The 26,512-nt window shown below is 36.5% G+C and overlaps 2 protein-coding genes across 2 annotated transcripts in view; one reads left to right on the top strand and one right to left on the bottom strand.

Annotated features, from left to right (window-relative positions):
• The first annotated feature begins 29 nt into the window (after nt 1-29).
• LOC137925133 (dual specificity protein phosphatase CDC14A-like) lies at nt 30-9,747 on the top strand. Its single transcript, XM_068768517.1, has 7 exons — nt 30-63; nt 3,212-3,471; nt 4,162-4,371; nt 5,082-5,400; nt 5,873-6,011; nt 6,767-6,959; nt 7,056-9,747. The coding sequence occupies exons 1-7, from the start codon at nt 30-32 to the stop codon at nt 8,040-8,042; spliced, it is 2,142 nt and encodes a 713-aa protein (XP_068624618.1). The 3' UTR covers nt 8,043-9,747.
• Nucleotides 9,748-12,769: 3,022 nt separating this feature from the next.
• Nucleotides 12,770-26,512, bottom strand: part of LOC137925211 (fibrillin-2-like) — a 33,729-nt gene continuing 19,986 nt past the window's right edge. The window contains exons 12-25 of the mRNA XM_068768618.1: nt 25,953-26,136; nt 25,178-25,725; nt 24,111-24,368; nt 23,546-23,659; nt 23,040-23,156; nt 22,045-22,221; nt 21,261-21,412; nt 19,475-19,567; nt 18,296-18,417; nt 16,631-16,782; nt 15,123-15,258; nt 14,555-14,675; nt 13,724-13,842; nt 12,770-13,299 (exon numbers count right to left, since the gene is read on the bottom strand). Coding sequence (XP_068624719.1) covers nt 13,137-13,299; nt 13,724-13,842; nt 14,555-14,675; nt 15,123-15,258; nt 16,631-16,782; nt 18,296-18,417; nt 19,475-19,567; nt 21,261-21,412; nt 22,045-22,221; nt 23,040-23,156; nt 23,546-23,659; nt 24,111-24,368; nt 25,178-25,725; nt 25,953-26,136 — 2,456 coding nt within the window. The 3' untranslated portion in view covers nt 12,770-13,136. The remainder of the gene's footprint in view (nt 13,300-13,723; nt 13,843-14,554; nt 14,676-15,122; nt 15,259-16,630; nt 16,783-18,295; nt 18,418-19,474; nt 19,568-21,260; nt 21,413-22,044; nt 22,222-23,039; nt 23,157-23,545; nt 23,660-24,110; nt 24,369-25,177; nt 25,726-25,952; nt 26,137-26,512) is intronic.

Below are 26,512 nucleotides of genomic sequence, written 5' to 3'. Positions count from 1 at the left end.
AGCTCGCAGTACAGATGGTCGCTATGACTATGGTTCTGGAATGGACACCATGGATCAGCAAGCGTAACGTAAGACATCCCAGACCCGCGAGATAAATAGACGGGGTCGTCCGCAGACACTGGATGCCGGTCGCATCCATCGACTACTATAGGAAATTAACAGAGCAGGGGGCGTGATGGTGTTATTACCAGAAGTAGACGTCAAATAATAATTTTTCTATAAATGTTGACGCTGACTCACGTCATTCGCTCAACACAAAGTTGAAAGAGCACTATATGAACTTTCTAAAGTATAATACTCTTAATCATTGATTTATTCAATGTACCTGTATTTGGTATTTCTATAGTTTATAATACAAGAGGGTGTATATTACATCTATTCTCGTTATAACTAACAGGTACAACTTTCCTACTTCTGTAAATCGAATATTTTTAAGTCATTAAAACTTTTCCAATAAAAAGTTGTGCCTTATGGTTCTTTTTTATTTCTCTACGGGTAAAACCGACACTGGGTGATGTGGCTGGGGTTTCTAAATATCGATGTAATTTGCTTCTTTCGATATTTTATCAGCTTACTTTAAAAAAATTAAACTCCAAAGTATCTTTACAGTTATTAATAATTAATGATTAGCGTAAACTATTCAGTTTAGTTCAAGTCAAAATTGGTCCAGGTGAAACCCCTGGAGTCCGTGGGAGACTCGATGAGAGTCTACGTTGGCATGACAAAAAAATGGAGGTGCACAATTCGTAAGCGGGGTGTCCACGAAAATGGATCTGCTTTTGATAATAAGAAACTAAAATGGTGGCTTGTCTTAAGACTGTTAGTTATAAAAAAGAAGCGAATTCCGAATTCAATACAACGTGTCGAGATTTGCAGTAGTGTTGCCGCCTGCAAAGCTTAACGTGCAAACGGATGAAATATGACTTACTCCAAAACTATTAATTTATGGTTGGAAATCAACCGCAACGTAAAGTCCTTGAAGAAAAAAGTCTTTAAACATCTCTTTTACACGAATTTTGTATTCATTTCTAAATTGCAAAAACCGAAAACTAAATTAAAACATCAGTAAAATATAAAACACGAAGAGATACTTGTTTTTTAAATCAAGAGCGGCAAAATAAAAAACTATTGCATTCGCATTTACGACTGCAATACATGGCACTAAACTGTATGCGGGCATCCCCACGCTGAATTTATTTTGGTACACACACACTTGGTGGTTATTGTTAGTTCCCCTTACTTAATACTTCATTTGTACAAAGGATTAATGCTCATGCTTCACTAGGCTGTTCTTACTGGCTGATATCGCAACAGAAAATTTTTGATACTTTTTATTTTCATTACAGAAATAAATGATAATTTTATTATCATTTAATAATTATGTGCAATTAACTAATTGCTATTATATTATTTAATTTAATATTAACTAATAGTAAATTAAATAATAATTACGTGATGATTTACTTTAGCTAAATTAAACAAGACTACTATATCGTACATACAGCAGCAAATATTTTTGTATTTTTGTGCCTTTCGCACATACGAGTAGCCAAAAATCTCATTGTTACCTAATCGGGGATGAGACTTGACCGCGATATATGATTTATGTTCCCATACTGACTTCTTGGTTATACAGTACAAAAGTAAAAAGTTCTTATTCTGTATTCGTCCAGATAAGATTTCGCTGTACAGACTGGCGAACTATCACGTTTTGTTAAAGGAAATATTTTCTTATTATTTTTTGTGTTAATAGTTTTCACGCTTTTATTTATTAAATCAAACTCAAATTTTTCTTGCCGCAAATTGCCCATTGCTGGACATCAAAAATTGCCCCCCTCAAAAATTGCCAATGGTATCGACTGGAACCGATCTTTTTTATTCAGCACGTTCCAAATACTTCTATTCTTATTACACATTAAACCTAATAAACATACAATACTTTAAGAAATATATAAAAAATGACTAATTGAGCTGTGCATGTCTTCCATTTGTAACAATCGCTTTCGAGGATACTCACTTATTCGAACACTTCTCATAGATTCCCGTTTAGAACATTTTCAAAGTTTAGGTAACCCAAGAGGTATGTTCAACGTTAGTATTAAGATTAAAATGATTAGGAACAAATCGACGCGCGTTTTAAATGTGATATATGCCGTTCGTCATGAATATACATTTGGTGTAAGTCAAAGTATTAACCTAATTACGGATAAAATTATGACGTTATTCCTCGCCGCTCAAGTATTGTAAAGAGTAACAGTTAATTTATTATGTTTGTAATATAGTACAACATACCAATATTTCAAATTATTCTTTATCCTTTCTGGTAACCAAACTTATTAATGTCGCATAAAACGTAATTTCTCGAAAACTATGCCTCCGTTTGCAGAATAGTAAAAAACTCACAATAATTAAAAATATATACATAAAGAAACGTTCCCGTCTTTAATGTATAGGATATACAGAAATAATGTTCGTTATCGTGTTTTGTTAAATTTATCTATTTATAGAAATAAAAATTAATAGCTTAATATGTTGCTAAGCTTAAAACTGAGAAGAGCACGACCAATTCGGCTTTTTTTTTTCTTTTTATGATTAATATACGGGGAAGGTTATTACATATAATAACCTCTTATAAATTTCTTATAAGAAATGTATAAATGTGAAAATTTAGAATAAAATAGACAAAACAGCGCTTGTTATAACGTACAAACCACTGAGTAAATTAAAACACTTGTCCCTATTAGTAGTAATTATCATACGGTATGCACATATTTTGTAACCATCTGTTCGTTAAATATTAATTGTCGAAACACCGACGCCATAAAGGTGTCGAATTTAAGGAAACTGTGTTGTGTTAGAAGTTTATTGTAATCATAAAAATTATGTCAATGATATTGGCAAAGCTGACGCAATTGTTTTAAAAGCACCACTGAGGCTATTGTACAGGATTATATATGCCTGTGCACTGCAACAGGTCTATAACTTTGACATTGTAAAATCTGTGGGCGCAACTAGTTAATCAAAGAATTAATCGCTGGAGGCTCTTCTGTAATTTTATGATAATTATGTAATACATAGGAGACATTAAATTTTCCTGTTAAATTGTTAGGATTCCATAAGGAATCAATGTAATGTATAATATATTCGCTCAGATCCGAACTGTTCGTTTTTTAAATCAATCTCTATTGATTCGATTTGTCTTTATTTTCAGACAGATTGTACTTCGCAACCCTGAAAACCGGTTACAAACCTAAACCCACGAGGAACAGTAAATACTTTCATATAGAGGATGAAATCATCTACGAGAACTTCTACTTCGATTTTGGACCTTATCACCTGTGTCACTTGTATCAATTCTGTAACAAACTCAATGAAGAATTGGAGAAGAACCCGAAAAAAAAGATTGTTTTTTATACCAGCAACAACGAGACTCTACGACTTAATGCTGCTTATCTTATTGGATGTTACCAGGTGTGTATCATATTATAGGTTTTTTTTGGAGCTAGTTAGATCTCTTGATTTGGCACTTTTAATACTTCTCATAAATTTGTCCCACTTTGAGTATAACCTGATAATAGCAACCGAACAAGCCGAGGCTATAATTGGCAGTCTTGGATAAAAACGTTAAACGCGATTCGAGGGACCGCCTAGTCCGTGGTCCTCAATCAGGGGCCTAACGCGCAGTTGCGCCACGGAGCTTCCGCCTAGGCGACCTATAAACTGGCATAACGATGGCCGCCGGTGCCTTAAAATTCTGGGGTGGAAAATACGGAACATCTAGCGCAGTGTCAGGACATCCACCCACGAGGGGGTCAGATTACCTTGTTAAGGTGGTCGGATTACGTTGTATGTAAGTCGCTTCTAGTTTGAAGTTGACTTTTGACTATTTAGCTTGAAGTAAACATCTTCTGTGTTATGGACATTTTATTATCTAAAATATGTTTTTTCTATTCTAATTCGAGCCGGTGAGATGTTTGCAATGTATTTTTCTTTACGTTTATTGAACGCAAGAGGTGGATTACCGCTATTTAATACGGATACTTTTTCACCAAATGCGAGTCACGCCACAAACTATTCTTGTATACAATATTTTGTTATGTATAGTACAGTAATGTGTTTGCATATTGACAAAGCAGGTTAATTACTTTATGTCACTTCCAGATAATATACCTGGGCGGGACCCCGGCCGCGGTGTACAAGCAGCTGACGGAGGGCAGCGAGTGGTCACTGCTGAGCTTCCGCGACGCCTCCGGAGGCCCGCCTCTCTTCGACATCTCCCTCTTAGACGTTCTTCACGGCCTGAAAGTCGCACACGAGGCCCGGTTTTTCGACTTCCAACATTTTGATGCTGAACAATATTTATTTTACGAGGTTTGCGAACGTTGAAATAAATTTTACAAGCTTTTTATTATTATTTTTTTATCTAAAATTGTTAAACTAAAAAGTCTTCACATGTGAACATGTATGCACAGCTATAGATTACTTGCTTATTCTCGGTTGACGCTGTTAGCTGTTACGCTATGACGCTGTTAATCCATTGGGTGTACCCTACATTAAAAATAAAATAAAATTATCCTTTATTGGTGTTTACAATTTTATACATACTAAATAATATAGGGTTAGACCCGACCCCAAATAAAAGGAAAAGGGAAGGAAGAAGAAGACTAAATAATATAGGGTTGGTTTATTATCCTTACACTAAGTTGTTATATTATATTATTGTTGATCATCCATTACAATCCAATCCTTGAGAACGTCCCATCTAGAATATTCTGTTAATATAGGAGCTACTGCGGATTCAATGAATTTTAGAAACTCATTAGTTATACGATTAGCGCCTGATGTCTTCTTTGTTTTTTGCCAATACATTGCTTATGTATACATACATAAAGCTTGTACATCTACAAGCAGTCACTCTGTATGCATATTTATTGTAATTGATGAATTTGTATTCAGGAAATAAATATCTATTAAACAGCGAATCAGAATGCCAGACAGACGTTCAAATTTTTCGAGACCCAAAACACGACATTTTAGTAATTAATGTATCTAAATAATATATTATATTATAATGATTCCAGAAAGTTGAAAATGGTGATCTCAACTGGATAATTCCGGGTAAGATGCTGGCGTTCTCGGGACCACACCACCGGTCGCGGCTGGACCGCGGCTATCCCCTCCACAGCCCCGAGCACTATCATCAATACTTTCGTACCCACCACGTCACCACCATCGTCCGATTGAACAAGAAGTCATACGACGCGAAGCAGTTCACAGCACACGGCTTCGAGCACAGGGAGCTGTTCTTCGTGGACGGCTCCGTGCCGTCTGACCTCATTGTCAACAGATTCATACGGATTGCAGAAATTGCGAAAGGCGCTGTTGCTGTACACTGTAAAGGTAGTTTTTGAGTCTTTCAGACATTCCAAATTATTTAATTGTCTGTTTTTAGAGGCGTAATCTTTACTTATTTTCGTCTTTTTGTTATCTTTAAGCTATTGTTTTATAGAATATGTTCGTTGTAAAGGTTTAGCACTCTTTGTTCCCTGAAAACGAAATAACTTATTACGCTTTAGATCTTATATTGAACACCTCTGCTCATCAAGGTGTGCAACTTTATTAGTGTGTATTCCAAAGATTTAGGCTCTATAACCTTATATCTGCGGGAGCTGTAAAAAATCTAGAATAATTTACCTTCCATAATATTCTATAAAGTTTCATTCTTTGTTTATCAATGAAACGAAAACATTGTTTTTTTATTGTATTCCTAAGTAAATTTTACAATATGTTTTGGGTTGCACGTTTAATGGGCTGTGCTTAATACTTTAGGCGAAGGCTATATATTAATTGTTGGATGGATGTGATCCGACAGCGGGTCTGGGACGAACTGGCACGCTGATCGGCTGCTACATGATGAAGCATCACGGGTTCACCGCGCGCGAAGCTATCGCCTGGCTGCGACTTTGCCGCCCCGGCTCCGTCATCGGCCACCAACAGTGGTTTTTAGAGAAGTATGTACATACAGCAGTTCTGACATTTACTTTTCCATAACGGACTTTAACTAATAATTAACCTTTATTTAATAAAGCAGTGCCTATGACGTAAAACATTTCACGGTTTAGAAAAGGTTTACAGACAATACTTGTTAAGGTCGGAAAACGCTGAATGCAGTACGCTTCCAATTGGTCCTGTTGGAAATCTATGGGCAGGCCTATATCGTAGACGACTTACGGATGAAATGATGATGATTTATAAATAGATCTTCTACTACATCGAACGAGACCTTCAGCAGAGGTATATAACCAAGAGGTACGCGAGGTCTCATAGGGAAACATAAAAATATACCAATAGCGGAATAACTGGGCAGTGAAAATAGTTAATTTATGTAAGCATTATTATAACGTATTACCAATAGTACTAATTACCAGTACTACTACTAGTATTACCAATGTTGTTTAAAATAAACCATAAATCTAACTTAAAGATGCAATGTGCATTGGGTTGGTAAAATTCAATACATTAGTTTATTTAAGGCCTGTGTACAGATGGTCACTGAGGCTTTGAGATTCTAAAGTAGAGACCACGTACCAGCATGGGCATCGTAGGACATTCACCAACAAGGTGGAAAGACGACTTTAGCTTTCAGCCAGTCTTATTGCAAAAACTAGGAGGGATATGAGGACGTCTGATGGCTAGAGAAAAGATGGTTAGGATATGGTGTAATACTTGTGTGGATTTTATGTGGTAACATTAGATGTTTTGGCAGCGTGCAACCTCGAATGCACGCAGAAGGCGAGGCGTACCGGCGCCGCCACAACATCACCGCGTTCCCGGTGTTCACGCGCGGCATATACAGCGATCTGCCCCTCGACAGCGCCGACGTCACGGATAAGCCAATCATCAACGAAAAGCCTGTTTCCCTACAGACTATATTGCATTGTAATAAGAATGGAAATAAGGTAATATAGTTTATAACCTTCCCATTGGGAAGACATTCGATTGACGGTTTTTTTTTATATAAATCAATCATTATTTATCGGTCCGTTTCATTCTAGTTGGACAATGCAAACGCACTCAATGCAAACGAAGCTGATACAGAAAACAACGTGACTGCGGTCATCGGGAAATACAAAACAACGCCGACTCCAATGTTGCCAACCAAAACAGTCTTCACGCCCAAATTGAACTATATGCTGCCAACTAACAACCTTCGGAATTCTAACAACACTAATCTAAAACCACAACCGCGAGTCATCAACGCTACGATAAAATCTCATTATGCCGCCAAAACATCAACTTTTCCTCCAACTAGAGGCGCGAACTCTCAAGCGAGCAAACTCGTGGCCGGCGTCAAATCATCTTTCACAGGCAAAAATAGCTTCCACGGGCAGAGAGCCAACCTCGCTCGCCCTACCCTCAGCTACTCCCACGGCAGCAGTCCCCTGAAAACGTTTACGAGAAAGGCCGTAAGTGTGAGCAAGATGACGTCAAACGACACTTCTGTCGTCAACACGCTCAGCAATGTAACTTCATTATCCGCGCTCACGGAAAACTGCCATCTGAACGGAAAAAATCGCCTACCGTCCGAGCCCAATCTAAAGACAGTCACGCAAACCAAAGCGACCGTCGGTAACGTCACTAACAGGAAGAAGTTAATCATTCGCTCGAATTCAAACTCCAGAAAGAAGCTTCCTAAAAATCTTCCGAAGAACGGACTCGAGTCCACACAAGAGCTGTCTTCCAGCGATACCAATATAACAAATATATCCGCCGACTCACTCGACTCTCCTTTCCGATTTCGACGGAAACGTGACAAGTCGAGCAGTCCCGAGCCAATGGACTGCATTTCAAACTCCATCATAACCGCTGATGTCACTCCTGAAAATTTCGAGGAATCTAACAATTCTCAGGGAAATAAATTGTATAAAATAAAAGCGTTAAGAAAGAAATGTCCCGCGTTCGGAGTCAGCCTTCTAAAGAAAGACAGCGTTCAGACACGGTCGAGTAGTTGTGCCAGTAACTCGACTGTGAAAAAGAAATGATTTTTGTGAAATGTTAATATTAGTACTGTTTGCACTTCGTATAGATTCTAGTAGGTGTTAGTGCGCATAGCGCTGTTGTACGTGTTGATGGATTTGTTTAGGCGCTTCCGAACTTCCGCTCCACTGGATTAAATTTTATCTCTTTCCGACCAGTGAATATTCTGTATATAATGTCTAAACAAATTTCTCGACATACCCTATACAGGATTGTGTACAGTAAACCCCGTTAAAGACAAGCCTAGGTGAGAGATTAAAGTTTTTTACTTGGTGCAGTTTGTACGATTTATCGTTTAAAATATCGTCTTGGGAAAGTTTTCTATTATATATAATACATTTATATAAAACGTATTATTTTTACATTGGCAACTATATTATTATATGGTAAAGGCCATATTATAATTGTAAAAGATTTGTTTTTATTTTTAAATATGTTTGAGGTAATTTAGTTGTATTATCTGGTTTATTCGCTTATTTAATTTTTATCATGAAACTCATATTTAAAGTCATCTTGTTAGAGATAAGGAGAAATATTTTTGTAATTAACTAGTTGATACTTTATCATTATGAAATGCCATTTTATTTTAGCCTCTTTTGAGCCTCTTGTTATTTGTTTATATTGAATATTATTTACATAAATGTATTACTTGCACATTGTTCGCTGCATTATTTTTAGATAATTGCAAGTACTCATATAGTAAATGTCTTTAGAACTGTACAGTTTAGTTATGGTTCTCTATGTGAAATTATTTTAACTTTAAATGCATGGTCACAGATTCTACCATATATCCTGAAATGTTTATTTTAATGAAATATTGTTGATAAATTCAGTTTAAAATTATTGACACACATTTTTAAAATCAAAAATTATCAAAATGTTTATTATTATTATGAATTTATGGTTACAAAATTCACGAGGGTTTTTTGATGTAATTGACATGGATTAGTAATCGTTAATTTTTTTAAAGCCTTTATGTTTTATTTTAATTTAGCAGACTTTATTGGATTTGAGCATATAAAAAGTAAATGAAATTGTTATAACAACTTCTCTTGGTTTTTAACTGTCAATTAAAATGTTATAATTTTTTTTTGAAATCAATGATTTATAATCATAAAAATAAAACTAAATCCATCTGCAGATATTCACAGACTTGTTTATAACCGTAACGAAATATTTACCCAAAGTCAGATTATTAGAGATGTAAAAAATTGGGAGTATAAACTAATAATCATACATCACATCACACATTTTTTATGGGATATAATAATATCGCAAGTGTGGATTTTTAAGAAAACGTTTCATTTGTACAAATTAAAACATCTGTTTTATCAAATATAACAACATTGTTTCCATGTCATATTTCAGTTAAGCTAGTATATTATTGTTTATAAACAGTACAGCGCCAACACTGAGTCACAAACTTACGTGCTATAGTATACATAACGCAATGGAATTTATTTAGTCGTAATGTGCTCGCAGTTTGCCTACCTTACAGTTATAACTGTTAAGAAATCGTCACAAGTACAGTCGAGGTAAAAATTTGTTATGTATTTCTTTATTTCAATGCTTACCTTGTTAAGATCTGTTAAAAGTAACATTAACAGCTTGGAACCATACATTTTGCTTAGTATTGAGTGGCAAACAAATTAAATGTTAGATGAAAGCTTATTGCTGTGGTGCCTATTTTTTTTTGCATTTGTTACACTATTAACTTTATAGTTACTATTAACTTTTTAGTTAGTACGCAGGCAGTTCTGACAACAATATTTTCAGATTCTACAAGAAATCTCTAAAAATGCCAAATGAACTGCTGTTTTGTGGTGAAATGATCAGAAGGAAGTTAGCAAGAATTAATAAAATATTTTGAAACCTGGATTGGCTACATCTGGTAATATTGTGGTTTTTTTTTCTTATATTAGGGTCCATGATTACGGTTAGGCTTCATTTCTACTAGAGATGTGTGAAGAGAATGCAAACTGATACAATCATTGGATGAACAATTGCACTAAGGCAGGCATAGCAAATGAAGCTATTTGTTGTTAAACATCATTAAAAATTCTTAAAAAAATAGTCTTAAGGTAATACTGAGTAACTTACGCACCATCAATGCTTCCGTTATTGAGATTTTATGTTTAAATACTGAATTGTAGTTGATTTGTAATTATGTTCAATGTCCAAATAACAGTTGGAAAATATATTAATTTTTGCCCCGACTGTCCGCTGTTGTATACTTTTATACCTAAATGTACTGACAAATTTCTATAGTGTTGTACGAATTTAGAGGATCATATCAAATTTGTATGTTTGCATGTAAATCATTTATGTGTAATTATGTACATAAATCTCTCGACTCAGTACATTGTTGAACAAGACTGCTGTCTATGCCATTTTAAAAGCGAAAGTAATCTATTGTTGTTGAAACTGTATTTAGAATTAACATAGAGATAATTTAATGTACAATTGCAAATTAATTGTTCAGTTTCTCTTTTTTTGTGTTCTAGATTTGTTTAATTTCTTATATATATCAAATATTATTTACACAAGTTTTACCATTATAGTTGCACAAAATTATACCTTCATAAGCAAATATTAGTAAAATAATAATTCGTATTCATATTGATACCACATGGTCGATGTTTATTAGTAAGAATTGTAAGTACAGTTATGTAATTAGGTTAATATTTTTAGGGTTTAACATTCTATTGGTTGACCGTGTTAAAAATATGTTAAAACCAATAGTTTATAGCCTCCAGAAGTTAATTGTTTTTTTTATGTTTTATGATACGTATGACTCGTGAACTAAAGTTGGCAGTATACAAATGCTAAAATTACACTTACTTATGCAGTTTTGTCAAATTTAACTGTTCACAGTTATATATTTACCTTGCAATTTTTTTTTATACATTTATGGAATTACTGCCAAACAATCATTCGAATAAATTTGGATATCTGCATTCAGCTACGTTTTCCATACATTTACATATATATAACAATAAACATATTTATTGAAAATGTAATTTTTTTTAATGATATTTGTCTACATAGATTTGTTTATATAACATTTATTTTATTTTTTATATATACATTTATAAAAAGTAACAACATTTCAGAAACATCATTTGCAAAATAGATATAACCAATATTTTCATTCTCGGACTGTAATATATACTTCCAATAAACATGAAAAATTAGAATAATTAATTCAGATGTGTGTCACTTTTAAAGTCGCATGCTATCTGTTATATAATTACTATTAATTCACTTTTATATAAATTTAAACATTTTAGAGTATTATAAAATAGGGCAATATTTTAAATTTTTAAGTTTAAAATATTTTTATTTTTGGAATGTTATGGATTGTGAGGGACGAGGGGACCAGAGCAGAGCGTTAGATGATCATGAATAGTTGTTTCTCTACATTGTGTAAAAACATTTTGAATTAATATTTTATAATTATGTTGTGATCAAGAGAACTAATTTACTAATAAAACTTGCACTATTATTTAATAAGTATATGTGTATAACAGACGGACGCCGCGGTACGGCGGCGTGCAGAAGAACGCTTGTGCTTAATAAAAAAAGATATATTCCAATTGCCTCGTGTCTTTATTTTTATTTTATCGATTTACGCTCCATTGTCCTGTAGCTGAAATGTTGATGACACTCCATTCATTGGCCATTCTCATTCATTACAATTATATACAACCAATCGATTGTTGTTTATTTTAAACGTTTGCAGCATTTTCGAAAATTATAACGCCATTCGCAAGAAGGGTATTAAAACAAGCTACGTATAAAACAATTCGCTGCCATCCGAAAACTAACTGGCCTTATCAGTAGAACTTTGATCGTCAACCGAAGGGGACCGCCAACTACCGATTATGTTACATAAATACGTTGCTTGTGTTTTTCCGCAAATCCTCCCCGCGCTATCGCTTTCCGAAGAGGTAGTAGTGACATTAGCCAGGCAATAGCAACCGGCCGAGCAGAGATTCGGCCGCCCCTGTGTCAGAACGTTAAGCGAGTATTATCGACGAGGGACAGTCCAAGCCGAAGTCCCCTTGTGTGGACCCTTGAGCTAAGTTATTCCATGAAATGTTCACCGAAGCGACTTAAAAGCTCTGCGGCCTCCCAATCCGGTAAAATAGTAACATTTATGGCCCGAGCTGAGTCTCCCACGGGCGGTCTTCGCTATTTCAAAAAAGATCTTGGAGCGCCTAACATTATCTCTTACCCGCGGACAGTCTGGTCAACAATAATAGTGTAGCTATTTTTGTCCGAAATTCCCGAAACAAAAAATAAACCTTTTTTTCGTATGGCAACACCCAAGTATCGTAATTTTCTTGAGCCTTAGATTTTTTAACAGAAATGTTTCTTTTTCTACTTTTCTTGTTTTTGAATAAAAAGTCCAAAAATTTCTACGAACGGAGACGACGAATAATAAACTCTTGTAGTTTAGGTTGGCAATACTACCGGTTGAGCCTGACAACCGTTGCCTATAAAGCTCTGATGTCGGCAACACCGAAATATTTATCTTCGAAAAGTGAAATTTTTCATAGGTTTCACACAAATAACTCTAGGGTTCCGAATCCATCTTGAAAAAAATCGATCATCAAATATTAAGAAACAACATAATGAACAGTTACGAATTTGTTTAATCAGTAAATAAAAAAAACGTTTTTGTTTAAATAGATTTATTCCAACATCACAATAAATAAGTAGCACTTTAAATCTACAATATCTATTCACTAATAAGAGTTGCTTAAGTTTATACAACTTGACGTCGCAAGACGAAGAAGCCACGAAACTACAAAAAATAAGTTTATTTAAGTGAAAATCAGGTTCATTGCTTGATCGAGTGAATAAAATTCCAAAAAAAAGGACTGAATGCTGAATATTACCAATTATACATACTAGTAATAAAAGGATTATTTCGAACCGTTGATCGTAATAGCAAATTTAACATTGTCTTTTAACAAAAAATATATAAAAATTGTACTAGAAAAAGTTGTAACAAAATAAAATTATCCAAAACAAAAGCAGATCTAAAAATGAAAAATTTACGTAAGTCTTAATTTAATGGTTGACATTCGGTGTTAGAATTCATACTCAGAGACGATTATGACGAGTCTCGCCACGGCGCTGCCCGCGAACTGGCTGCGCTGATACAGGGACATGGTGAGTTCCAGCTCTGCCACCTGTGGCCCCTCCAGCGAGCACAGCAGCGACACCACGCAGATGCTGCCGCTCGGCCGCATGCTGCACAAGAATATTTATAAATACCCCCTCCTATCAGTTTTAGCAATCGTCTATTGTATGTAAAACTAATAATAATTAAATTAGAAAGATGTCATTTCCGAAATTCGAGTACAAATTTCACTAAAACTATAATAAATCTTTCAATTACATTTGATTGTGATTTCTTATAATCTGTTTTATTTTTAAAATTCATCTGTAGCTGCTATACTAGAGCTACATAGCTATATACTATCTTCAAATTATTAACCTATGTGTGTATTAATACCTGTGTGTGTATTATAATAACGAATTTATGAATTAGAGATGAATTCAATGAATGCGTGTAGATAACCTCGTGTTTTTTTAATAGAGAATTACAAATTTTAGTTATGGTTGTTTCCATAACTAAAAATAAAAATTGTTAAAATTTTAAAATCTAACGTACTCAAAGCACGAGAGGTCCGCTGGTTTCACTCCGTTGGGTGCTTGAACATCCAGCATGCGCATCTCGAAGCTCACGACGGAGTCCCGCCACGTCGGGCCGTGCATTGTGAACAAATCAACCTGCAATAGAATGTTTCTTGTCGCAACACAACACTAAATGACATTTTTATTCTACAATTAATTACAATTATGTAATTCTAATATGTGGTTTAAGACTTTCTTAACACTACGAGAATGGGTGTACAGAAGCTAATTACGCCATTTGTTCCGGTTTCAACGGTGCCTATTGTTTCAGTCTTGGTAGAGAAAAAATAGACAACATATAAACCGTTCCTGTAATGTATGTTACTGCAATTTTGATTATTAGTATGCAATATCACTACGTAAAGACAAAAATGTTGATGAGAACAGTGTGCGTTTTTATTATCTAATAGATCCAGGCGTTACTTTGCGGAAGTCCATCTTAAGTAAGAAAAGGACTAATATATAGCTATTTCCGCTATGTAGCAGTACATGTTGAGTGATTTAACGGTGGTAGTTATGTAATTCGCATTGTTTGCCGCATGCGCATTTATCAGCGGGCTGGCGGGCGGTGCACTTTATTGCACGACTACTGCTACATAACGGAAGTAGCTATATATTACACCATTTCTAACGTTTTTATTTTGGAAAAAGTCGTCAAAACTATATTTACGATTGTATTTGGGTATAACTTTGTATCAAAAAGGATGCATCAGAGCCGAAACCAAAAAATAAACCGTTAAAATCACGGCAATCGTTTTGTTCCTTCGCGTACAGAACTATAACTTAGAAGAATGTATAAACTACTCACACTGCCAGCAGGTAGGTATATATTAGAGACGAACGTGATGAAATTGTAGCTGAGCGCGCTAGGCTGCTGAATGCAGTTCCAATCAGAGATCGCGCACATGAGCTGGATGCGCGTGCACTTGCTGAAACAATGTCATTATTATAGTGATAATCTGAATCACGGATTGCTCAGATATCCTATTTAAGAAATCTTTCACATAAAATCTGTCCGTGCCAACATAGTTCTGAGTAAATGTCTCGTATTGCCACATTTACTAGATAAAGTTGAACAACAATTTTTATTATTTATTATTATTATTATATAATTTTTGTTATATATTATTAGATCTCAACACACGTCTCTTACTTTACTTATTTGACGCTGCAAATCATAATTATTGTGAATGTTGTTCACACCTTAAGTAGGCAAATGCATCAGTATTTTTGTTAATTGTATATTATTAAATGTATGTTACTAATTGTACACTCTTAAATGTCATGTGTTCATCTACTTGTGGGTTGCTTTGCTAAATAATTAAACAAATATTTTTCGTTAACAAAGCTTGCGTAAAATATAAGAAAGAACTCACTGTTTAGACTCCAGACGGTAGCCGGGAGGACAATCGATTCTGTGGCAGTGGTAGCCGCCGCGGGTGTTTTGGCAAACGACCCCGGCGTCCGATGTCCTTGCACATTGCGCCTCGCCAGTTTCACACTCATCTATATCTGAAATTTGAAAATAGAGTCGTTGGGTGCTTGATCTAAACTGCGAATATTCTTAGAGAATATGGAGCATCCACACAAGCGAAGTTTTTTTTTTAATGGCCCCCGCTATTGGGGACCTCTCCTTCCACCCCCTATTTGATTAGGAACAGGGTTTTGTATTTCTTAATCTTTTTTTCACTGGAATTTTTATTTTCGTTCTCGTCTTCCATAGTACACAATATCTTTTTTTCCTCCTTCTATCATTCTACAATTCCATCTTCCTTTCTCAATCATTCCATTCCTTTCGTACATTCTCAAACACTTCAGTTATCCATTTCTATTGCACAATTCTATTATTCAAGCGAAGTTAAGACCTCGTATGTCTCTCACTCCAATAAAAAATGTACATAGCGTCACCCTCGATCTTAAAATTAATAAATAAATAAAAGCGGTGTTCAGAGTAAGCCCCATCAGCACAGCGCAGCCTCCAATTCGTTACAAAAAATATCAAAAAGTGCAAATACTGGAGTTCAACAAATTTTTGGTGACGCCTGTTTAAGAAGTAAATTGTATACATGTGTGTACATTAGACCAAAGGATTTTAAAGGAGACAATTACTATATTTTCGGTTATATTTCCCATTGAAATGAATGTATCAATATACAAATAATTTTAGTTAAACCAATCAAAGTAGGGACTATGATACGCTATATGTGCCGATCTTCGGCTGTGTGTATTGCGTAAGTAGGCCAACTTTGGTATCGAGCGTAGTCCAGACCTGATCGGACCAGCACGGATACACCGCCGTCCATCTACGTTTCCAGTAAATAAAAGTTTTTCCAAGATATCCACCGCTTTTTCTATGTGACCAAAAAATTTTACGAACAGTCCACAGAATTCGTAATATTTTATGAAAGTATATTTAGGAGTAGTGAACCTTAGCAGTACATAGTATCCTAAATTAAATATTAGACTGTTTTCTGAATTAAAGCACATAACTTTTCGACAAAATTCCTTATGGGAATGGTTGTCGTTTCAAAGTTACATAGTTATTTACACACTTGGGGGAATAATAACGTTACATTCCCAGAATCACGACGTCGTATGAGTTATAGCCCTGTTGCTCGTCAGCCGTTGCGACGAGGTCCATTGTCTGCCAACAAGACGATTTTTGGCGTCGGTCGGGACTTGCGGGCTAGGAAGCGGCCAATAAAATGCAAATGTTCAAGTAACAGCCACTTATAGTTCACGGACCCCTCTGTTCCGTGAACTCGTTTCCGATGAATCTGTAAAAGCCGCAAGGATAACAGCAAAAACTTCACATGACACAATAACAGCCACTTGAAGCGAAATATATGTAGATAAATGGTTGGTGGTGAGTGAATGTAAGTACCGATGCAACTGCGTGCGTCGTCGGCGAGGCGGTATCCACGCGGGCAGTCGCAGCGGTAGCTGCCTGGCACGTTAAGGCAGCGCCCGCCGCATAGCCGACCGCGCCGACGAACGCTGCCCCATTCCGCGCACTCGTCCACGTCGACGCATGTCCTGACCACGTATAATCCACAAATTAATCTTTTTATATTACAAAAAACAAAAGGTCGAAAGGTTTGCAAGTGGCAACCACTAGGTGGATCGACGACATGGTTAAGCTCGCTGTAATCTAATAAATAACTTTAGGGCAGCTTTTTATGCTTGTACCGTTAGCATCTATTGGCTGAGATCATGATGACACATGCGTTCTCTCATACGCTTGATTTTGCGGCGAAAAATTCGTACATATAACCCCCTGCCGCCTTAGAAATATACAATTTTATAAGCATTCTTGAAGTGTTGACGGAAAGTGTGTTATTCCGTTAAGCCGCAGGAAGTCACTGGACACAGCAGCGTAAAACTGCCTTGCGGTGGCCGTCTACCAACAGAAATAATGATGATGGTGATGGTAAGAGATGTTTGTGACCACTGTAGTCGGTAATGTCTTCGAGCAAAATCGATCTACTTGCGATTCCACTTGACAGTTCCCCAACAACACTCCCCGGTGGTCAGTCTGAATACTTTGGAGCCCAACGACCTTCAAAGAGACGCATTGAGGCTTTTCAATAATTCCTTGATACCTTGACACAACAAGACAAAGTGGTCATCCTGTCCTTAATAACCTCGCTTTAGTTAACGTTGAATACCCAAAACTCACTCTCGTTGTTTCTTTTAGTCATATTCTATGATAAACCGAGGTTGCCTTAGTCCTATTATCAAAAACACTAAAGAATTGATCCGACGAGACGTCCGTAAAAGTATTTTCGTAGTCTAATTAAAACAAAATGGCAAATTGCTGAGAGAACAACTTGTAAATATTATAAATAAATAGGAAGTAGCATGTAAAATACAAAAATATGGGCTGATTCATAGATTGTGTCAGGTGTTGGTAGATGAAACTCGGTTAGCTAAAATTCTACTTTTGTATTGGGTATGATATTTTATACTATTACAAGAAAGGAGAAATAGCTTCACCAAGCAGTCACAGAATGGTATCAATGGGACAAACAAAAATAATGCGATTTACACAACAGTGCCAGAAGTCACTTTACTACAACAGGGAAATGAACTCTGTTCGGAATTGAATTGTGAAGCCAACACTAAGACATATTTGTACTGGAACTTAGAAGAAATACAGCGATGGCTCTATATCCACTTCACTATTGAAGACTTTGGAAAATTACGATTTTGCCAAGCGATTTAGAGAGTGTGAACTAAATTTTCTTTTGTGTACGATATAATGGATTTCTATTTTACTAAGGAAATTTTGTTGAGACTTTAAGATAAAACTTTTGGAGTGGAAATCACGGACCGGCTAACGTAGTGTAAAACAACCCATGACGTGGAAAAATTTTGTTAAGGTCATCGAAAGACGCTGGATGCACGCAGTTTCCAACCGGTTCTTGAGGAAATCTATGGGTGAGACCCATTTCCAGTAGTGGACGTCCCAAGGCTAAAATGATGAAAAGTATTTTATTACCGTAAACCATATAACAATATTACATTAAAAGGATAAACAATGATCGACCTGTTGTCGGTGTGGAGGCGGTACCCGCGATTGCAGAAGCAGCGATAGCTGCCCCAGGCGTTCGCACACGAGTGAGCACACACTTCTGGCGTCTCCGAGCACTCGTCTACGTCCACGCACACCTGCAACATCGTACATACACAATTTAAGTACATCATGATCTTTTTAACACAAACATTGCGATTACATTCACGTGAGAAAACAATTATTGTTACACGATTTATATTAGAAGAATATTGGTCGAATTTAGAGACATAAAAGCACTTTCACCAATAGTTGTTTAACAAAACTAGCCTCTTCTTTGCTGCAAGTCTTCCAAAAATCGCAAATTTTTATTGCTTAGCCTGCGACACTCCTGCAGTCTGCACGTCTTTTTAGTTTTATGTATGAAAACAAATGGGTTTTAAGGCATTTATAACCACAAGTAATATTTTAGGTTTACTGTTTATTTATGTTTACTGCCGGCTACGATCGATTCACAGAGTTGTGTGTAGTGTCTAAATAATTAATAAATAAGGAGTAGCAGCATTGATTAAAAAAATATTAATAGTTGTTATGAATAAAAAAAAATAATCAAAAATCATGTCCCTGCGATAAAAATTTTCAAATATTAGACTAGTTTTTCTGCTCTGGCGATCAATTCACATTTTAAAAGCAATAACAAATACGTTTGCTTATGTCGTTATTATCTAGTCTCGAACATGGTTTTACTTTATATATTAAAGGGTCTAATTTAGCGCCGGTACGTGAAATACATAAAACATATTACTTAAATACATAATCGGTTAAGTAGAACACTAAACGTTTTTTATTTTGAATTTACATTTAAAGAATTATTACAAAAAAACGTGAACTGGAATTCATCCACATTCTTGGTATATAAATATAATAACAGATTGTGTTTGATCTTCTTTTCGCGATATTTACCTAATGGGAGTCACAACTTTTGATAATTAGGCGTCGATATACTAATTTCGCCGCCATAGTGTTTTGCTATCCGTGGGGATCCATTTTTATTTCATTTATTGCCTTACTGAAATTATTGCCCTGCCGTAGTTGAAATCTCTTAGTCGCAGACCTTTATAACTTCTCTAGACTTCTAATGATGCAATATACTATAAATACTAACCAAAATGTTATAAGAGCTCATAAATTTAATTCAACAGCTTTATAACTCACCTTGTCGTTTGTGGGCGCGTTTCGGAAGCCCTCTCCGCAGGCGCAACGATACGAGCCCACCGTGTTGACGCATTGAGCGTTGTATGAACACGGCTGAAAAGATTTTTCTTGATTGTTTTTATGCTATAAATAACATTATAGTCAGTTGTTGACTCGATCCTGCCCACAATATAAAGTTGCCCAAGTTTCTTGCAAAATGAAATTCACGGTATCACGACTTTTGTGCTCATTTCATTGAAATACAAGGGCCTCAATTAATAAAGAAAAAGGTTTCTTTCAAAATCAGCGCTTTCCAAATCTGATTATCTAATGTAATTTGTTTAGATTAAGGATTTCATTAACCCTTAGTCCAACCTTTTTTCAATCTTTTGCAACTTCCCATCATGACGTTTATAGCGAGTGTTCATCTCTAATTTTTAAATTGATTAAGAATTCAAAATCCGCAAGCCATGAATTAGATGCAGATCTTAAAGCTGTACAGGTTAACAACACCTCATATAAGCAAGGACACAATGAAAACAAACATAGGTGACAAACGATGGACAATATGTATGGACAAACTTTAACTATAAGTCGAGTATGATTAATCTATTAATTGCTAAAAAAACTAAACATATATTAAAAATAGCAACAATCAGTTTCTGTATCGCGCGTTTGTTGATTAATGGTGTTTTGGGGGATGGTACTCTATCAATTCGAACCGCGGAGGAATGGTTTCGACGATTCAGAGCCGGCGAAAACGACACCATGGATAAGCCAGCCGGCGGAAGACCTGTGACGACAAATACCGATCAAATCATGGACTACATCGAGTTAGACCGGCATGTGGCATCTCGTGACATCGCCCAGGAGATGGTAGTTAGTCACCAAACCATTTTAAACCATCTGCAGAAGGCTGGATACAAAAATAAGCTTGATGTTTGGGTGTCGCATGATTTGACGCAAAAAAACCTTCTGAACCGAATCAACGCCTGCGATATGTTGCTGAAACGGAACGAACTCGACCCATTCTTGAAGCGGATGGTAACTGGCGACGAAAAATGGATCACATACGACAATATCAAGCGAAAACGGTCGTGGTCGAAGGCCGGTGAATCGTCCCAAACAGTGGCCAAGCCGGGATTGACGGCCAGGAAGGTTTTGCTGTGTGTTTGGTGGGATTGGAAGGGAATCATCCACTATGAGCTGCTCCCATATGGCCAGACGCTTAATTCTACCATCTACTGCGAACAACTGGACCGCTTGAAGCTGGCGATCGACCAGAAGAGTCCAGAATTGGCCAACAGGAAGGGTGTAGTGTTCCACCAAGACAACGCCAGACCACACACTTCGTTGATGACTCGTCAGAAGCTACGGGAGCTCGGATGGGAGGTTTTATCACATCCACCATATAGCCCGGACATAGCGCCAAGTGATTACCACCTGTTCCTGTCCATGGCGAACGCCCTTGGTGGTGTAAAGTGGCTGTCCGAGTTCTTCGCAAATAAGGAGGAGGGCTTCTACGAGGGAGGTATTATGAAGTTGCCGTCTAGATGGAAACAGATTATCGAACAAAACGGCGCATATTTGAACTAAATCCGATTACTGTAACACTTTTTATAAAGCATTGAATAAAGAGCAAAAAAGCGGAAGGGAGATATTTGACAACCTGTTATTTTTGGAGCTGATTTGACTATTTATGTATACGTATTTACTTAATTATTAAATACGTACATAAAACTTCGTGGTTCGTTTCGGAACTGTATTTGTCGTTACAAATATTTTAGTCAAGTTGTTAATTGCTTACATTGCCGTAAGCGCACTCGTCGATGTCCTCGCAGAGGTGCTGTCCCACGAGGCGGTGGCCAGCCGCGCACTGGCACGAGTACCCGCCGAAGAAGTTCTCGCAGCGCTGCTGGGGGCCGCACTCCGATATGTTTCGCGCACACTCGTCTATATCTATCACCACAAAACCACATGTGCTTATATAAATCGGGCTGCTGCTGCTTATGTAATCGCTTTGTAAAATTGCATATTTATTGCGTATAAAACACAAGTTTTCTAACCACTTTATTGCTAAAAATTTATTGTTGATGTTGGAGAAACGGTTTTTATCTTCTTGGAGCATATAAATAACGACACACGGCTGGTACAATAAGAGTTGTCGCATGAACCGTCGGAGGGTATGGATTTTTCAAAACATTGTTACGCTGTTAGTAGAATATAAGATTCAATAAAATTGTTTTGTATTTCAAATGTGTTTTGTCTAAAATAGTTGTCGTGATGTTAGTAGCTCTTATATTGTTTTGCTTTTAAAAACACCAGTGCGGCCATTTATCCCACACCTAATTAGCCTTGTATTATTTCACTTGCAGGCCCACAAGCTTCGCTTTAGTGACAAGCCTAAATTCATAGTTACGCAAGATTTTGTATAGCTAGAGGAGCACTAGCGTTGAATAAGTTGGATAACCAACCGTCTTATCTAAAATCTATGAAGCACAGACTTATATCCGGCTGTGGAGGTCCTGCGTCTGAAATAATGATGAGGAAAAAAAATTGTAGGCATGTTCATTATGCAACTAGGTACATACCAAGGCAGCGTTTATCAGGAGTGAGCTTGTACCCCCAGGGGCACGAGGTTATGAGGGTGGGCGAGGAGGCCGGCCGCGAGTACGTGGGCCGGATCACTTGCGCCCCGCGCTGCCCGTACTGCGCGCCCACCGTGATCACGTTCGTCTCAGGCAACACTGGTTCGCGCGACGATGGGTCTGAAGACACGCGTGACATGGTCATACAAAACGATTACAAGCGTTATTTTATGCTGGTGGAAATATTACTATAATTCATAATAATATTCATAAATAATATTTACGAATTTTGAATTATTAATAAAAGAATCCTTAGTAGGATGCGTGGTATTTTTCGACCTAACAAATGTGCAACTATATAGGGATTCTGTTGTTTAAGAAACGGATCCTACAACGCAAAATAACACCCTTCCATTTCAGGTAAATAAATAACTATTACTTATTGTCGCAGAACTCAACGAGTGTGAGCTGTAGTGCTACCGAAACCGCTGTACCCCGCCTTAGGTGCACACTCAATGAACCTGGGGGAGAATCGGCCGTAACGTTCCATCAGCCATCGGCAACGCTAACAGTGATGGGGCTAATGCTCCTTTTTTCTCGGTTCCCATTTCACCACGCTGTCCTAAAGCGCGATACGTCAGCATGGCAGATTAGCATAGTACTTAAGACTTCTTTGAATTCCAGAGCTTAACTTTAAAGTAATCTTAAAAATTAGAAAAAATCGTAATATCAAACATTCTATACCCACAATTACATGAAAATTGAAAAAAGGTGTTAAAACACGAACATAAAAATACAACTGATAACATATCTGTAATTTGTATTGTTGCCTCACAGCGCGAAATCATAAACGTTCACTATTCGAAGATACTGCAAGTTTTGTACCTAGATCAATATGGATGGATAATTTTATGTATCTCCGGCATGTTATTTACATGTATTTTGCTTTTTACATATATTTGACTAACTACGGTGAAGTATTTAATTAATGAACTTACAGTAAGTGTCCACTCCTCGGCACCGCTTACCGCAGACGCAGCGATACCCGCCGTCTGTATTCACGCAGTCTTCCTTCGGCGAACAGTTTGCCTTGTTCGTGGAGCATTCGTCTACGTCTGTAAATATTACGAATTCACCTGACTCTTCTCCTCTCGTCAACATTCTAATTAACGGGAGTGAAAGAGATTGAAACAAAAATCTTTGGTTGTAGAAATATAAAAAAATTCAAACAAATTCTCCGCAAGCACGAGCCATTACGCTAGCTGCCATACGAAATTACAGTTAGTTTAATTATAGCTCAATATTTAGATAGTTAATCGATTAGTTTGGCTTTACTTCTAGCGGTTTATGATACAAAAACCTTCTCTGTATCGCCTTTTTGCTCTCCCTCAAATGTAAAATGGATCGTACGACAGCAATTTATCTAACGATAGCGCTATATACTGTTTGTACATATAATAGTTTTAAATCCTCCCTTGCTTATTTAACTTCCTATTTAACTCACCAACACAATTGCCAGTACTAGCACTGTAAATGTATCCAAAGTCGCAGGAACCCGTTGGTGTGAACCAAGGTCTTCGTGGTCTATTATTGCGGCCCCATTCGGCGACGGGTGTAACTGTAAAGAAATTTTTCTCATATTAAGCCCACATGTCATGATTTTAGTGATGATCTTGGTCACGAATCGATTATCAAAATCGAAAAGTAAAAATAATTCACAACATTGATTGATAAATTGACGAATAAACAAAGTATGAAACACTTTCCTAAAATTGATTATTTGAAAACATTACAACGGCGGAACAGAGCCTTACTTTGCTTTACTTAACCCTCATATCAACAATATGATGTGATTTTATTGCAACCCATCTATAATAGTTGTTAAATATCTTGTTTTAAAATAAATTGTCTCAACTAATTTTGCTCGAATACTTAAATCAAAGCCATCATCACCATTTTACAACAATTAAACGTAACAATAAGCACAGAGTAAAATCAATAAATAACAAATCACTGCTGTGTTTCGCCTTTTTAAAAAAAAGACAAGTAATTATATGTGAAGCACCAACCTGCAGTGGTACTCTCGGTGGTGGAGGTAGTAGTCCGGACGGTAGTCGGTTTCGGAGTAGTGGTGGTAGTGGTGGTGGTAGAAGAGGTGGTAGAGGTGGTAGAGGTGGTAGTTGAGGTACTCGTGGTTATGACAACGCACCAGCCGCTCGCGTCCCGCCTAAAGCCCGGCATGCAATCGCACATGTAACCGCCCAGCCGGTTGTGGCACACTTCTAAACTACTGCAAATGTGTGCTCCCATTTTACATTCATCTATATCTGAAAGATATTAATAGTAACGTTATTCATGTTATCATTATATTAATGTTATTAACTCCGATATTAGTATTAGAGTGCTTTGATATTCTCGAACAGTATAATGGGATGTTAGATACAGTTTAAACCGTGGTTACGCTACAGAGTATTTACGAATGAAAACGCCAATTTTCACAAACGAATGGTCAACTAAAAACTTAAGACAAAACCCGCCATGTATCACCCAAGTTTTTAATTAATTATTCTACCACTTCTTCTTCTAACCCTTAACGCCTTCTAAAGTAGTTATTCCACATTCTCCTACTAATCCAATAATAGCACCTGATTAATCTGTAGTCCAGTACATTTAAATCGGAATGCTAAGTTCAAATCGAGAATGGAATTAAGAGAAAACGTTGAGTTATGAGGCAACCCATTAAGCGGCTTAAGATTATACCAATCTGGTGGAATATCACAAGTAACGGTCGCAGCCTTGGCTCTCTAAAGAGCCCTAAGGGCTGAGGGCATAGCTATTTTAAACACGTATAGGCGAAGCGTTTTCAGCGTTCTGTCACCTAAAGTTTGAAAATTCTGCAAATATCTATAAATACTATCAGGTAAATGGCATGTTTAAATTATAAAAAAATTGCACTTTTTTATCTATTTAAAGAACACAACACGTCCTTAACACGTCATTAGATAGTATTATAGCCATCCCTAATCAGTATTATATATTGACTAGGAATAGCTTCATATTGAAACTCGTCCCACCTTAGATGATGAAATAAAGCTCAAAATTTTAATACACTTAACAAAAAATCCTATAAACTCACCTACGCATTCTCCATTGGGGCTCTTTTCATACCCATTCAAACAATGAAGATCGTCAACATTAAAATCTGGTTTATTGTGTACTCCAATAACATTGGTCCATTTATCTTTAGGTATATCACTAGCGTTTAGCCCATAGCTACCGTCACTTTCTCTCTCCCTCTCTATAGTGTTGATTTCTGTTGGGGCCGGTACGTTTACTTCGACTGGAGTGTTTGGTCTTTCCGGTCTTCTTGGTCTGAAGCCAGGTATTCTAGAGTCAGGGGGATTTGTATAAGGAGTTCTTCTTGTTGTAGGAGTGAGATGGTTAGGGTAAAATCGGTTATACGCTGGTCTAGGAGGTCGTGTTCTAATGGTCCGTGTTGTCGTGCTAACGGTACTAGTTGTTGACGGCGTGGTGGTTGATGTTGATGTTGTTGTGGGTCTAGGAGTTGTTGTTGTAGGTCTAGGAGTCGTAGTTGTAGTTGTAGTCGACGTTGTTGTTGAACTGGTGGTGGGGACGGTCAAGCTTGTTTCGGGAATTGTGTCTGTATTTGTTGCGTTATCTTCTCTGTAAAAGACATTGTCAACATGTAAGCAATAATATTTAATTATGAAAACATTAAAACCAGTAACGTTGAACAATAAATCTTATTTTGTTCAAAAAACATCATTTCTGAACTTTATTAAGTTTTATAATTAAAGTAAAAAATAATACTAACTATTTTATTTTTTACTTCGATTTTTTAAAAAAAAATGATTTATCAAATATAAAATAGTTAAATGTATATTACTCACTCAGAATCGTAATACTCATATTCGTAGGCAGGGGGGGGCAAGGCAGTGGTGGTTGTTGTAGTAGTGGTGGTTGTGGTGGTAGATGTGGTGGCAGCGCGACGCGTGCAAGTGAAGGAGCCCAGGACGTTCAAGCAATGCAGGCCCGCCTGACAGTTGTCTAGCTTTAGCGCGCACTCGTCAATATCTGAAAATTAAATAATATATATTTTTATTATATGATGGCTGACGATGACAGGATTTATTCGCGCGTTCGTAACACTTGTAGTCTTACTTTTATCAATTAAAAGGTTGTCATTATAAACAAGCTTGACTTGATTTTAGGTTCTATAAAATCAGGCTCTTTTAGATTTTTTTTCCGTGACGTTTATGTACACCAAGGACTATGATTAATTCAAACTGAAAAATTACTTAAATAAAGATTGATAAATTGCTCTCAAAAAATATAACTAATCCATTATGACTTATCGGCATTAGGAGTTAATATAGATCACTCGTTTTTTCTCGTTCTTATATTAAGTTTAAGTAAAAAGAGAAGGCAGGAAGAACATTACATCTTTGTC

Source organism: Battus philenor, unplaced genomic scaffold (assembly GCF_028537555.1).
Source record: "Battus philenor isolate CCGP_79_NKW_IND1 unplaced genomic scaffold, ilBatPhil1.0.hap1 SCAF_26, whole genome shotgun sequence".
Lineage (NCBI taxonomy): Eukaryota > Metazoa > Arthropoda > Insecta > Lepidoptera > Papilionidae > Battus > Battus philenor.
Note: the sequence above shows the minus strand (reverse complement) of the source record. Positions and strands in the feature narration are given on the sequence as shown.